Source organism: Cryptomeria japonica, chromosome 3, assembly GCF_030272615.1.
Source record: "Cryptomeria japonica chromosome 3, Sugi_1.0, whole genome shotgun sequence".
NCBI classification, from domain to species: domain Eukaryota; kingdom Viridiplantae; phylum Streptophyta; class Pinopsida; order Cupressales; family Cupressaceae; genus Cryptomeria; species Cryptomeria japonica.
Window position 1 is genome coordinate 619,662,808 of NC_081407.1, and position 17,009 is coordinate 619,679,816.

At 34.4% G+C, this 17,009-nt stretch overlaps 1 protein-coding gene across 1 annotated transcript in view; it reads left to right on the forward strand.

The window, feature by feature from the left end:
- LOC131874278 (uncharacterized) overlaps positions 1 to 16,571 on the forward strand; it is a 28,415-nt gene extending 11,844 nt beyond the window's left edge. Inside the window, exons 3-4 of the mRNA XM_059217571.1 lie at positions 3,828 to 3,905; positions 16,461 to 16,571. Of these exons, the coding sequence (XP_059073554.1) occupies positions 3,828 to 3,905; positions 16,461 to 16,571 (189 nt within the window). The remainder of the gene's footprint in view (positions 1 to 3,827; positions 3,906 to 16,460) is intronic.
- The last annotated feature ends 438 nt before the right edge of the window (positions 16,572 to 17,009 follow it).

Sequence of the window (17,009 nt, forward strand, 5' to 3'; positions counted from 1 at the left end):
ATCGGCACCGGCACCGTCAAGATGTTTACTGGCACCCCAACCGACAGGATTTTGTTTACTATATTTTGTATTTAATTGTAAAATCTTTTTGTAAAGCCGACAAGGTGAATTGTAATAGGACTCATATAAGTATGAGATCTTGTAAATCATTTGTATAAGCATAGAAGGATTGTAATAGGAAGATGCGAATATTAAGGAAGATTTTGGAATAAGGTTTAGGGAAGTTGTATGAGCTTAAACCGGTACTAAACCTGGCATAGAAGATGTTGAACCGAAGTAGTACATGATATTGGATTTACATAATCCATTTTTGTAAGTCAGTGAGACTTCCTTTTTTGTGTTTGAGCAGCGAGCCTTCCTGCATGTGCAGGCACCACATTTGTAAGTAATATTCACTTATTGGCCAGTGAGCGAATATTGTGGGTCACAAATCCCACTGAGGTTTTTCCCACACCGGGTTTCCTCATTAAAAATATTGTGTTATGGTGTGGTTTCTATGTTGTGTTTACTCATCTTATTTACTGCATTATTTCTGGTTTACCGGTACACTGTTTTGGCATGCAAATCATTTAATAAGTTTAGAAAATCCATTAATCGATTAGATACTGATTCACCTCCCCTCTCAGTATCTTTGGGAATCCTAACTATCCCTATCTATAATAAGACCATTGAGGAGCTATGCATTGAAAAGTAATATAGAAAAACAAAGGACCCAACAACTATTCATGTGGCGGGCCAACTAGTGGACATCATGTTGGGAAACATCATTGTTACCAAATATACTAATCTTGGGAACCCTGGAATGCTCATTCCAAATAATTTGATTGAGTTAGTAGTCACCATCAATGTGATTTATTGAGAGTAAATGCGAGGTTTGTAACTACCTAATCTAAGGCCTACACCTACTATCCTACAACTTGTTGATAACTCCATAGTCTAGATAGAAGGGATGGTCAAAGACTTGGTAATAACACTTGACTCCTAGGAATATCCTATAGATTGCATTATCCTACAACCAAAAGCTAATCTTGAGGTTTATTCACTCATTTTAGGGAGACCATGTCTTTCAACAACAAATGCTTTCATAGGATGTAGATCAGGGAAAACGATAATTTCAAATGGGAATGTCATAAAAAATTGGTTTTATATCCCCCAACCCAATCTCACCAAGATAGTGATCAAGTTGCTTGGCCATACCTCAGATACAAGAAACTAAATAGTCTACTAACACTTATGATGATAGAAAGGGACCCTATGTTGCAAGGACAAAATGATGATACAAACATAGATCATATAATTTTGAATAATTACAATAGACATGAAGAATAATTGTCATGTTTGACAACACTTCTTGTCCTTTGTATTCATTGCTACCTACAGCCTCATGTGAAAGCTACCTATCAACTACACAACTACTTCATCAATTGTTGCCACACATTGAGGATTCTAGGACATGTTTAAATATAGCCTCAATGAGCCTCCTTACCATTCAAGTGCAAATTACTCCTAGAAAGCACCTTAATATCAATAGTAAACTCAATCAAGAACTAAACTCAATCAAGAACAACAAATGTAATAATAACACATTTGGACACATTTTTTGATGAAATATCATCTAAATTCCAACGTTTTTGTGTCATAGGTTTGATGAAATGACAGTGATTTTTTCGTTGCTAAAATTTCATCGGCGGGTTCGATGCAAGATATTTTGTCGAACAACCAACAAACATTCTGTCAGAAACCAATTTCATCTCGCATGAAACCATGTAGCAATTTTCGTTGGAACTCCGACGAAAACCATGGTAGTTTTTTGTCGCTCGCACAACACCCTCGTCAAAACCATACTATACGTGCGGCAAATTTGGACGACATCGATTGTCAAAATTCCGACAGACTGCCACTATGCTCCAAAGAGAATATTGTTCCTCTAATGAAAAAATTTCATCAAAATCTCAACAGTCTTGTCGGGCCATTTTGGGGGAATTTGTCAAAATTTTGATGAAAAAATATTTTAAAAAAAATGTTAGTCTCTCTCTCTCTCTCTCTCTCTCTCTCTCTCTCTCTCTCTCTCTCTCTCTCTCTCTCTCTCTCCCCTCTCTTTGCCTCTTTCTCTCAGGTGTCTCTATCCCATTATATCCATTCTCTCTCTCTCTCTCTCTCTCTCTCTCTCTCTCTCTCTCTCTCTCTCTCTCTCTCTCTCTCTCTCTCTCTCTCTCTCTCTCTCTCTCTCTCTCTCTCTCTATCTCTCCCTCTCTTTGCCTCTTTCTTTCTCTTAGGTGTCTCTATCCCATTCTATCCATTCTCTCCCTCCCACTCTTTGTCTCTCTGTCCCCTTCTCCTTGTTGACCTCTATCTCTATCTCTCCCTTTCTTTAGAAGATTTAGAGTTAGGTTTGGGGATTGATGATTCACTACAAACTCTCTATATCCATATTATTTATAGTACACATCAGTACAAACTTAAACTTAACTTTGGAAAATTTTACTTGGATAATAGATGGTTAAGTTACTCTAATTTGGTTAAAGGTTATAGAAGGTTGTCAAAACTTAAACTTAACTTTGGAAAATGTCAGTGCTATCGAAACATCAGTGCTATGAGGTTTTTACTATCAAATATAGATAAGGGTTTTTGAGTATCGAGAGGTGATAGAAGATAGGGTGAAATAAATTCAAAGAATACAGTCAAAAAACCCTTGAGTTCAATCACTCACCAAGAAGTGATAGAAATGAGAGGTTTTAGATTAGAGAGACACTGTCAAAGGAAGAGTCGGAGCAACCGAGTTATTGTTATGTAATTTTGGGTAATGTTTTAATTGCAAAATTATTAGTTCAATGATTGCAAGTTTTGTGTAGAAGATGCTCTACAATCTTGAAATGTTAAAAACACTAATGATTGCATTGACAAGATGCTACTATTCTAAAGAAAAAAGCAATCCATTTGCAAAGCTTCAAGAAAATTAAAGAGAGGAAAGAAAACTTGAAAAATATATATATTTATACCTTCCCACGTAGGTTGTATTGATCCATCTTAAATAAAATATGAACATCAATGGATTCAACCCCTGGTAACAAAATGAAATAGCAATGGTGAGTTATTTCCATATAAACCATAGTCAAAATAAACCATCAATGAGTCTTTTAAGGGTAAGCATACCTGAACTGTTCCTCACCTAATCTATAACCAACATTTATCAATAATTACGTACGTGTTAGAGTATGTGGTATAAAGTGAAAAATTTAACCAAACAATACAAGAATATAAACTTAATTTAGTCAATAATTTAGATAATTTAGTCAAATTACTTGGCTTGAAATATAGGCACACCACTCACAGATACCTTGTTCTCACAATTATGTTGAAGACAAAATAATGAAGGTCTCAACTGATTTGATGATGTCAAGTATTGCTCTTAGTTTGAAAGATCGGGACTTGAAGCATCAAATGCCCCAAAGATAGGAAGAAATAAAATATGGATAGACTAACAAGTCTATACTATGAAGCATTCGATGCCCCAAATACACGAACACATCCAATGCTTCATAGTATAGAATCTTTAGTGTACTCATCTTTTCTCTCATCTTTTCCTTCGAGGTTTGATGTTCATGGGAATATGTAACTCTGCATTTAAGAAGTCGATCCAAGCAAATTGTGGTGCTATTGTTTGTGTTGGCTCTATTGGAACCTACAATTAAGATTCAATACTCATTACTAAATAAGATTAACAATGAAGCATAATGAAATATTCAAAAGTGCGTTAACTTATTGAGCCCAACAAAAGATCTGGGTTGGAAAAGTTATTTTGTGGTTTGTGTTATGTTTGGTTGCAGGTGTGGATCCACCTAACTGCAGAGAAGGTGTTGGAACAGGTTAGGAGAGAACCTCGTTGTGGTTTCCAAGAGACTAGGGTGAGAGGAGAAAGCAACTCCTAGGTGAGGCAAGGAAGTTGTGAGTTTGTGGCAATAGGAGAGGTGATTGCCTGGATGAACCCCTGAGTTGCAGCCATTGGATACTCCATTGATGGGAGTAGTTGAGAGGATGTCTCAAACCTGTCAAAGTGCAGGCTATATCAGTTAGTGAGCACCTTAAAGGAGAGTTTTGATAGTTTATCTCTTGATTCCCATGGTTTGAGGAAGATTTGTTACATGTTATGAGTTATTACAATAGAAGGAATGAGATCCTAGTTGGACAGTCCTAGTTGAGTAGCCAAGATGGTGTTGATGATTGTCTTAGAGTTGAGGAGCATGGTTAAGAGTTCAAGAAGGTTGGTTATGAGTGGAATAATTTATGTGAGTGGTTGGACAAGGGCTTGAGAAGGCTTGAGTGAGTTTGGGCTATTGAAGCCTAGCGAGTAGGTTGAGGAGTCAAAGAAGAAGTTTCACCTATTGAGTTGGTGAGAAAAGAAACTAGCTAGGGATAGCAACAAATCTCAAAAGGACTTCAACCAATGAAAAGGTCACAAATAATCTCTACATAGTTATGAAGCAAGTTGAAAGATAGTGAACAAGGAGATCATATCAGTATGTAACAATATATGCACAATCCAAGATGCATTAGCTCAGACATAGGATATTAAGAAAAGGCCTCAAAGCCTCCATGGTCTCAGCCGAACCCAAAAGGATCAGCCCAAGAGTTGATGCATTAATAGAGACAATGATGAGAGCATGAATCCTTTTCTCTTTTAGCAAGGAGCTCAGAAGATCCATTCATTTAGCAAGGAGAATCTTAGAAAGGAGAGACGTGTTACTATTATTACTATAACTCCTTCTTTAATCCATCAAAGGACAAGGTCCTCTAAGGCCAAAGAAGAACTAAGGAAGCACCTGAAGACATTCCAATGGCCCATAAGAGATTAATAAAATCTTCCAAACAAATGATTATTGAACCTTCTAAAGAAGACAAGAAGACCAACCACTCCAAAGGATACCACTAAGCTAAAAATCCTAGACCATTGATATAACAAATAATGAGGAATGAGTTCTTGAAAAGACTAATGTTTCAAAAGTTAATGTTAAGGAAGAGATAACCAAAGAAATGGAACCTAGGGTAGAAGAATATCTCACACAAGATGATGTACAAGAAGAAGAGATAAGGGTGTTGATACTTGATGGAAGGATGAATGGTAATGTGGAGGTTTTAAAAACTGAGCAAGTTTGTTTTCCTGGTAATTTTGGAGTTTCAAAAATAGAGAAACATATTCTTCCTCGTCACTTAAATAATATAGGAGGGTCGAGAAAGTGGAATGAGCTATACCATGTGGATGTCAAGGTGGTTTAGGTGAGAAAAAAAAAATCAAAGTTTTGACAAAATATAGTTGCTAAAACCTAGCTTATTATTAAACCACTCCAAAATGGGTGTAAAGATAAAGAAAGCAAATAATAAATGGTTTCTATAGGGTGTATTGACTTATACGTGCTGATCCATGAGAGGAATAATCACCTTGATTTTATGTAGACTGTGCAGGATCCTCATCAAAGGGGTTCAGATTCTTGCATATGTAATTCATTTATCTTATTTTAGCTTACATCTTATATGAAGGTCAATCATAATCATATTTACATAAGTCACATGATACGTATGCTAAAAATTACATAGTAGACAACATGAATAGATTTATTTCTTATTACAATATGCAGTCAACATATTTTATACAAATATTGGAATGAATAGTAAAGAGTATTCTTCAAGACTGTAAAAAATCAATCATTTCATCACACTAAACAATACACAATTAGGGGTAGGTAAAAGTAACTTATTTACTGATTAGAATTAGGTACATACAACTACATACATATTTGTCTTAAGCATTTTATCAAACGGTTCACTACCTTGCATAGACAAGGTAGTGAACTATTTGAAAAAATGTCTCAAAGAAATGTGTTCTCATGGTGATGGATTGCCATGACAATCCATAGTGATTTGACTGTCATGACATTCCATCACCATCATTGCACTCCATCACCATGAGACCACATTTCTTTAACTCATTTTTTCTAACAGTTCATTGCCTTGACTATGTTACCACATTTTTCATACATTGCTTATATTGGTCAAATAGTGCAAAACATATATTCAACATATCTTGGCAATGTTCATTCGGATCACAAATTATCTAATTACATATAGTAATGTTTAATATCCCATAGGTCAATTTTGATTTTTACATATAATTACATATAGAAATGTATAATATCCCATATAATATCCCATACCTTGGCAATGTTTACTTATAATTTCATATGAAAATGTTTAATATCCCATAGGTCAATTTTAATTTTGTCGCAAGTACAACATTCTCGTTGGGGCCTATGTTAGGCATTATATGGGATATTATAATTAAATCCCATATAATATCCCATTTAAGTCCTCTTCATTAGCTCAGGGTACCAACAATTCAGCTAAAGTACATGCCCTCTTATCTGGATTATCATTGGCTAAGAAACTGGGCTTCCCAAAAGTACATGTTGAAGGCGACTCCCCATTGATCATAAATGCTTGCAAATCCAGAGATTCTTATAATTGGACTTTAAGTTACTTACTCTCTCAGTCATGGATTCTCCTAGATTCTTTTGAAACATTCATCTGGTCGCACACATTCGGGGAAGGCAATAACCTAGCGGACATACTAGCTAATATGGGAGTGACAAAGTGGAAGTTGATTCTACTGAGGGGCTTGTGAACATTGATCTTTTCCCTCATCTGAAGAAAATTGTGATTGAGGAAAAGCTGATGTCTACATTGGAAAAGTGAAGTCCCAATTTCTACAGTGTCAAAGCCACTAGGTTGTAGAATTATTTGCCATCTAGAATTGTGATAATTGGTAAGCATCTCGACCTGTATAGATAAGTCAATCTCAATGAAAAATCAAAATATGTAATTTGACACAACAATAGTTTTAGAGGCAGTGTATATAAGGGGAAACATGTCGCACATAGAAGTTGCAGAGTACGACCCTATTTTGTCATAATGGCGATTTAAAAATGAATATTTGGATTTATTTTGTCTATCACTGTAGCTCATGTGAAAGAATGTTGAAGCATTTTTCCAATCCGAATTTGGATATTCACACACGACAATGCACGGTTATTGTGTCATATTTATTTCATTGCATTAATTTATAGATTGTGTGCTACAAAAACCAATGCTTGCGCCATCAAAACCAATTTTTTTGGTAGGATGCAATCATTTAAATAGTAGGTGGCTTTTCCAACTTGTGTGACATGATTTTTTTCTATTTATGTCCAAACGCCTCTTCTGTTTTTAACATTATTTCATATTAGCTTTGTTTTTAGCAATGATTTTTGTAGAGATTGTTTTGTTCTTTTCTTAGCAGGATGAATTACAGACCCCAAAACTACAAGGTTAGCATTGTGACTACAGGATGATAGAGACCACTTTTAGGCCAAATTTTAGATGAAATTATTGAGCAGATTTTCATTGTCGGGAACCCCCAGGTGAGGAAAAATGTTAAGAGATTAATTGGTGAAGAAATTTTTTTTCCTCAATGGAATAGAATCATCTTTACTTCACAATTGGTCTCCATCTTCCTTTCGAATTATTTAGATTTACTACAGTCGCTAGATTTGTTGGAGGCAATTACTCATAGAGTAGTTCAATAAATTTATCTCTGAGGCAACAAGCTACTAAGGCCAGTTCAAAATTATGATTTGTGGAATGGACATGCAGAGGTGGGAGGTTTATTTCCTAGAAAACTCTTTCTCAATGGGCAAGCACATGTCTCCATGTATGATAATATCCAACATACATTGGAACAACAAAATCTTAGATTCCTCCAATTTTCAATTGATAGGTTTTATAGAGTTTTTGGGTAGGAATTGCTTGATAAAACCAAGAAGAAAGTGAATGCCTTGTTATTCATTATCAATGAACTTGAGGCCCCTCAAGTTGTGCTCCCTCAAATCCTAGTCACCTCTCTTCTTCCTCGTTTGGTTATTGATCTCAACATTTCCCCATTCGACTCCTCACTTGTTGCAGAGAGAGACAATGAGTTGCATCATCCTTCTGTTGGAGGTGTGACTATTGATATTCTAGAGGAAGGTGAAATTGTAGCTTCCCCATGCCCAATGGAGGAATAATCACTAATTGAGAAGTTTTTGATCTGCAACATGATGGACAGAGTTTCAAAGGATTTTTGGCTTGAGTTTCAAAGAAGGGTTCTTTTTGTTCGCAGCTATGGTTTTGGAGGATCTCTCGACATGATAAACATGAAGGCTAGTTTTTGCAAACTTATCCAATTCAATTTTTGAGATCAACTTCTCCATCGGTTTGATTTCTAAAGGGATTTTGGAGTTTTTGCATTAGTCTCTTGCTCCCTTGCTTTCTTTTGAGCATGAAAATCATTGATCATTGGCATTGTATTTTGTTAACTTTGGCCTTATATAGGTTGACATCTTGTATTTCGGGCTTTTAACCGGAGGTCTTGGTATGATATTTCTCATGAATGTATGGAAACATTATGTGGTCTTGACCAATCAAACTATTTTGGTCTTGTTTTTTTTTAAATTGATCATGTAATTAGGTTAGTTATAGGAGTTCTTAGTTTAATTATCAACTCGAGCTATAACCAGGGGTTTTCTTGTTTGGTTCTTTCCTCCTGGTATGCTCTTTGAACCAGATTTTGTAATTTATTATTATATTAATATACTAGTGGCCTGACACTTTTGCCAAAAAAAAATCAAAAAAAAATCCCATAGGTCAATTTCAATTTTAAATTACTCTTCAAATAAAAATACTTCGAAAAACTTCATTCTCGCAAGGCAAAGCAGAAGACCATTGGCACGCACAGGAGAGGAGATTTGATATAATATCCCATACCTTGACAATGTTTACTTATAATTTCTTATAGAAATGTTTAATATCCCATGGGTAAATTTTAATTTTTACATATAATTATAATATCCCATTTACTTATAATTACTATGCAAAGCAAAAGACATATGTCTATGAAATTGAAATATCCCATGGTGCAGGAGCACCTAGGCTAGCATCAAGCCTCTATGAGGTAAAGTATGAATATTTTGTGTTTTAAGGGATGAGATTTGTAAATAAGGTCATCAAGACCATATTTGATGTAATAAGGTCACTAAGACCATTGGTTTGTGTATGGAGTCTTAGTGGGAGTCATTTTGCCAAAATTTGTCCAAGTTGTCATTATGGGATAAATGTGTAGTCATGGGTCCAAAATGGTATTTTATGATGTATAAAGGTCATATGGACATATTTGTATCAATTTGTACCACTTTTGAGTCATACTTGTCCTAGGTTGAGTCTAGTATTAGTTTTGGATAAAGTTACTCATTTTTATCACTATTGTTACAAGCAACTTTTGCATTTTTGGCTAGATGGAAGATAGTTTGTTGAACCGAGTTTTCAAAGAAGTTATACCCATCGAGGAGGATTGGAAACTATTTAAATAATCCCATCCTTGATCCATAGAGAAGTTGAATGTAAGTGGGTGTAAAAGCAAGCAACAAAATCAATAAAGTTTCATTGTGTTTCCTGTAAATTCTGAGTTTTCAGACGTGACAGTCTAATCAAGAGTTTTTTTTAATATTAAATCCTATTCATGAATATAATTTAATTTCCTTCTTGTGGCATTTTATTTCATTGTATATTGAGAGAGATATAGGGATTTTTTTTAAATCAGTCCAAACCCTAGATCAAGGTAACTCGAGACTACAAAATAATGCTTTTGTTTTGTTTTCACATCAAATAGACCACTCAAATGGTTGTAAATTATTTTTATATGTGTAATTTAGTTGCCATATTCTTTTTAGGGATCCATTAAGCACTTGCCATGTGTTGTTGAAGGATAAAAAGTCTGATTTTGTGTCTCAAACTGTGAACAACAGTGTATTGTTGGTGTTTTGGAGGCGTTGAAGTGAAAGGAGGGATTAGAAAGATTGGTGGATACTTTGAAGAGAGTTTGAAGGTGTCACAAACATTTTCCAAGTGGTTGGTGGCCCAAAGATCTAGCCAAACTATGAAAGTTTATGATTGTCCTCCTTGGTGTATTGACTGTCACAGTTTGGCAATGCATTGATTCATTTCCCTTTGAAAGTTAGTAATTTGGTTTATGGATGGGTTTAGAGTTAGGGAAGGGAATAGGAGTGTTCATCATCCTTGTGTTAGACATTTGAAGTGTTGATAAGGAAGAATGGCCCATTCAATCACGACTTCCCCTACACCTAGTGTGACTGTCTCAAAAATAGTAAGACTGTAATAAGTGTCATTGAGGTCTCTTAGGTGGTTGGGAGGGTAGAGAACCTCGAGGGAATGAGTTGAGAATCCCTCATAAGAGTTTAAAGGGGTTAAATATGCTTGTGAGTAACAAATACATGTTGTTAGTAGAGATTGAAGTCCTAGTGAGAGGTTGGTGTTGAGTGAGTGACTACAAAGGGTGTTGGTAATGATTAAGTGTTAGTGAGTTGGATTGGGGGTCTAGTCATGTTGTTTTACCCTAAGTGATGGTATGCAAATTGATGGAGGAGTATTGAGAAGCACAGTTGTGTCTTCAGAATATTGGAGCCTTGTGAGTAACTAGCGAGCCTGTGGGGTTTTGAAGAGTTATCGCCTAATTGGATAGGTGAGTTGGGAGAAAGATCTCCCTTAAGTGGTTGAGTGTTGGATGCTCTACATCATCCCATTTACATATAATTAGAATATATTTGAAGTATTTTACTCTGAAATTTAAATTGACCTATGGGATATTATACATTTCTATATATTCCTAACAATGAATGGATCTCATTATGATAAATTTTGATGTTAGCTAATCTTTGATCTCAGAGTTAGACACCTATTTGGTGTATTTGGTGATTGGCCTTTTAAAAAGTTAATTGAATATTTTCCTATGTAATCAACAAAATGAATATAAACAACAAAAATCTATTTCCTACAATTCATGGGTTAAACTCCTTGACTCAATCATAATGAAAGTCAATGATAACTTCAAAATGGCTTCCACTTTTAGTAAATTCCTAACAATAGTGATTGCTTACCTGTAAACTGATTAGATAAGTGATTGATCCTGAGGTGGCTCAACACAACACTCCAGCGGCTTCAAGCCTTTCCTATGTATGTATATGTACACACACACACACACACACACACACACACACACACACACACACACACACACACACACACACACACATACTTATGTATATGTACACATACAATATACACACATATGTGTGTGTATGTATGTATGTATGTATGTATGTATGTATGTACACACACACACACACACACATACATATACTTATGTATATGTACACATACAATATACACACATATATGTATACATGTGTGTGTATGTATGTATGTATGTATGTACACACACACACACACACACACACACACACACACACACACACACACACACACACACATATTTGTACACATGTGTGTGTTTTAATAAATGATTTAGTTGATGCACACTTTTGTATATGTGTGTGTGTGTATGTATATATATGTATACATATGTGTGTATATACATACATATATATATTTTTAGTTCTAACAAATGATTTATTTGGCACACACTTTTTTATCTAATACATTGGAAGTGAAATAAAACTATACATTTCACACTAGCTACATATTATGGTTAGCACTTATAATAGTATGGTGTTTCATTTATTTAGACTTTTTAATATTTTGTCTTTACAAAGTTTCAAACACTCTTCTTATTTTACAATATTGTTGGTTATGGCATCTTATTTTCAACCCTTGATAGATATTGCATCTACTTGCTCCAACTTGAGCAAAAAAATGACTTTGGTTCATATCTATGCTATTTACCATCAAGTCCTATATTAGGTATACAACTAGATATAGTTTGTATCTAGAAGCTAATAAGAAAATATTTTGATAGTCATACCTCAACAAAAGTAGATTCCCAAACAATTATCTTATTTGTTGAGTCAAGATTGATGAAAGGACTCTAAATCAAGCTATTTTAGTGTTTTAGATTTTTCTTGAGAAAGTGCTTGCGTAATGACCTTTGATGGTAAGACCTTTTATTTTCCTAGTAGTATATAAGATGTAGACTAGGGGCATGTAATCATCATTTTTAACTCATTTCTATTTCTCATAGATTCCTTGGCCTTTGGTTTTGATCATTCACATCTCTTAGTTAGGAGGGTTCAAGGATAGGTTGCACATGATGCCCTTAATCACCCAATTCTACACTTAAATGATTAGCATTTCCATTGTTCTAGTTGTACATGACTAGGCTTAGGGAATCACAAAAAAAAGATAAAGAAAAATGAAAAAAATAAAGTATGATTGCCTAGCATGGGACTCTTTACTATTAATAATCGTATTAGACAAATACTTTTTTTTGGCTTCCTGATTTTCCTTGTTTTAACATGTTGAGAATCTTTTGGTTTCTACATTTCAGCCCATGAATGAAGATATTTGATTCCCCTTCTTTCATGATATTGTGAATCATAGTCATTCTTTATCCCATTAGAGATATGGCACTACCCCATATGGGTGGATATTGTTTGACTATTCACACTACTATGGTTTAACCTACTAAATGTGTTGTTGGACCTACAATTGTAACAATGACTAGGGCTTGACCCAAGTTTATAGAAAACAAGGTAGATGTTTAAATTTAGGGTTTTAGGGTTTTAGGTTTTAGGTTTAGATTTGATCAGATAGGGTAATTTTTAGCAAAAGGAAAACAAATAAATCTGATTATGTTTGAAATGCACATAAGATGAAGCTAAGTGATTGCTTACCTATAAACTAATTTCCTCATCCTATGCGCTCGAATTAACTCTTCACTCACCATCGTTTGCGAATCTCCTCTCCTACGCGCGTCAATGGTCTTTTGCTTTGCCTTGCGAGAATGAAGTTTTTCGAAGTCTTTTTCTTTGTAGAGTAATTTGAAATAGAAATTGACCTATGGGATATTATAATTATATGTAAAATTAAAATTGACCTATGGGATATTAAACATTTTTATATGAAATTATAAGTAAACATTTCCAAGGTATGGGATATTAAAATTAAAATTAAAATTATATGGGATATTATAATTATATGTAAAAATTAAAATTGAGCTATGGGATATTAAACATTTTTATATGAAATTATGAGTAAACATTGCTAAGGTATGGGATATTATACATTTCTATATGTAATTATATGTAAAAATAAAAATTGGGGGTCACTAATGGAGTAGAAGAACTAGGAAAGTATATGTACTAAACTATGAAATTCACTATTTAATAGGAGGGTGAAATGTATGTAAAGTGTTTTAGTGTGTATGCCACGAAACACGTGAAAAGGGTAAACATGGGTAGTGTTGGTGTTCCCAACTAATTGTTTGATTATCTGTATAAAGTAGTTATCTTTAATTATTAAGACTCTCAGATTAGTTGTCAATGAAAATGAGACAGTGGCTTCTTCTCCTTTGCACTTTAGGCATTGCTAGACGTAGGGGGTATCCCTTACTTTGATATCTAAAATATCAATCTCTACACACCAAGATATTGATTAGAGCATAATGTTCCCCCATTTGTACTAAGGATTGAAATGATCCTACCTAATATTAGTTAAATCCTTAATATTTATCTTATTCAACACCTTGAGAACATGGAAAAATTTGAACACAAAAACAAAAAGTAAAATGTTTGTTTTATGATTTTAGGGTTTTAGAATCTACGTTTTGAATAAGAAGGTATCCTCTTAATGGTGTCTATCTAAGACAATATAATCAAACCCTACATGCAAGTGTCATTTTATGACAACAAAACATCATACTTAGAGAATTGATAACAATAATAAATATATATTACATCAATATGTCCAATAAAGGGTATTATCTACAACACTTCTTAATGATCCTTTAATGCAACACACATTCCCTAAGGTATTATCTAGAATAGCTCATGCAAATATCATAGACTTGTTAAAATATCAAGATTGGAAAACATCATCTCCTCGAATTAGATTAAGAGCATAGATACAAAATAGTAGTAGGTGCATTATACATCATAATATGAATCGTTGTGTTATTGAATAACAAACCATTAAAAGGATTCATCAATTAAATTTTCCATAAATATCTCAGCAAGGAAAACAACATGATGCAAATATTTGTAATGTAAAAGTATAAATGACTTGACATGTAAAGATACATGTAAAGATAATCACAAAGTACAAGTCCTCCCACATAATCACAACATTTAGATTTCATCAAAACATATCAAAAAATCAATATCAAATAGATAATATTCTAATCGCATACCTCATACATTTAGATTCCACTATTTTTTTTGTGGTCATAATTCCAACGAACAACTGTCATATTACCGACGATAAGTAATTTCATCAGAATTCCAATGAACGTCCAAGATTTTTTTATTTTTTTAAAAAATTGACACAAATTGCCTCATAAGATCTGACAAAACAAAAAAAATCCCATAGTTCATTAGAAATTTTCATCAAAAAATGTACCCAAATGAGTTAGTGTAATTAGTCTCCCTATTACGAGAATATAAAAATGATTTTTCTTGGGACTATAGTGATTTGAGGGGACTGGACACAAACCTCTATACACACTAGAATTATATAAAATATTATTTCAATCAAATTAGAAAATCATAGAGGAAGACGAATCCAAGAGTTAAGGAGATAGTCAAAGCTAAATTACAGAAGTTGTTGAATGCAGAATTCATATATCCTATATTTGGAAGCAAGTGGGTCTCACCACTTGTTATAGTTCCAAAGAAAGGGGGAAAACTAAGAGTTTGTGTAGGCTATAGGGAACTCATTTTTGCAACAAGGAAGGATCACTTTCTTCTTCCATTTATCAATCAAATTATAGACTCTTTAGCTAGAAATAAATATGTTTCATTCTTGGATAGTTAACCAGATCTAGATAGAACTAAAAGATTAGGATAAAACTAAATTAACTTGTCCTTGAGGGACCTATACATATGTAGTCCTACCTTTTGGGCTCTGCAATGCACCTGCAACATTCCAAGGAGTGGTTATTAGGATTTTCTCAGATTTCACACATGATTGTATGGAGGTGTATATGGATGACTTCACCACTGATGGTGATGGTTATGAAGAAGCTTTGTCTGATTTGACTAAGGTGCTTCATAGATGCAAGGATCACAACCTCTTATTAAGTAATGAAAAATGCTACATGATGATGCAACGAGTTGTCCTCGGTTACCATGTTTCCTCGAAGGGTATACAAGCTAACCGGATGAAAATGGAGGTGATTAAAAATTTGTCATTTCCCTCCAAGCAAAAAGTTGTTAGAAGCTTTCTCAGCTAGATAAAATTCATTAAAGAAGGTTTATTAAAGATTTTAGAAAAATTGCATCCCCACTATATGTTATGTTCACTAAAGGTACTGAATTTCAATGGACTAATTGTTAAATTTGGCTGTGAAGCCACCCAAGATCAATGTGACTAAAGGAAAGGAAGACAAGAATCCAAGAGCTGAGCAAAACTCATCACTCTCCCAACACTGAACTAGACTCGCAATTTGAGACAGTGTTATGATTCTCAGTACTTAGCATAGGGAGAGGTGAGGGCTTGTTTATATAGAAAAATATGGGCATATAAAACCAAGAGGAATAATAACTCCTTGTAGCCCAAAATAGGAGGGAGTTTTACCTACTTGGTAAATGCCAAGTACATGGTTATGCCAACTCAGGTAAAGACAAGAAATGGTTATGGAGAGGTGGCTAATAAATTCAAAAGAGGGTGTGAATGTTATTGTAGGATTTTGCCACATGTCCTCATGCTAACCATTCTATTATAACCTAAGCAAGCTTAGTAATGTGTAGGAAAAATATTTATTCCCTAACACAAGATAAAATAAAAAAACCTACACTAACACCCCCTTAAGCATATCTTAGGTGGGTGAAAACACACAAAGATGGGTCCTGAATACAAGGCCATGTTAGGTACCCATGTACAAAACAATCTCTCACAAACGGAGAAAAGGAGAAAACCAAATGGGACAAAACTCCTCCCCAAAAGAGAAAACAAAACAAGTTACCCAACACAAGAATGAATCCCATGGAAGGAAGAAATCCCCTCAAAGATAGAAAGAATAAGAAAGACTATGTAGCCTTTCCAAAAGTGATCAATTGTACCAATGGTTGATGCTTGAAACTAGATGTAGAGGATGAACCACGATCATTGAACAACATTCCTCCCCTTAGGAAGAAATAAAACCAAAGGTGAATGTAGACTATCTTCCCATTCCTAAAATAAATATGAAGGGAGAAAGTGCAAAATGTGTGAAGTCTCTGAATACTGCTCAGGTGTCTCCATGTCGATGTTGAAAGTTGTCACATTCAAATCAGGTGTTCTAGGCCACATCAATGAAGATGAAAATCCAAAACCTAGTAGAGCTGTATGCTGAACAAGATCCAAATACTTGTGAATATCCTCTAAAGATAAAGATGCCTCCTCCAAATGTTGCTCAAAAGTATCCACACTCAAGTCAAATTGTGATGAATGATCATGTGGAGAATGAACAAGAGGATCCAAAAGTTCCTAAGCGATAACTGAAGAAGAATCAGCTTCATCAATGAGAAGATGAATATCCTAAATAGTGTCTCCCAAGTCTGAAATATGAGACTCCAAAAATAAATCTGCAATGTCTGTCAAGTAGTCATCCCAAGAAATAGGATCCGGAAGATGATGTATATCCTGTTGCACTAAATCACAAGTAGCCATGGATGTAGCAACACAAGTATCCTTTGAAGCAACAGTAGATAGAGGAGAAGGAATGCAAGGTTTAAGAACTAGATCTGATGTCAAAATACCTAGATTCAAGTAACCAAATTTCTCCTCAAAATCAATGTTCACACGAGGAGTGTGATCAACAACCAAAGGGTCAAAACCATCATCAGGTGCAAAGTCTGAAAAAGTATATAACCAAGATGCATGATCAACCATCCCAATAGAAATCATCTCTTTGCTTTCCAAGTCTTGAATGATGA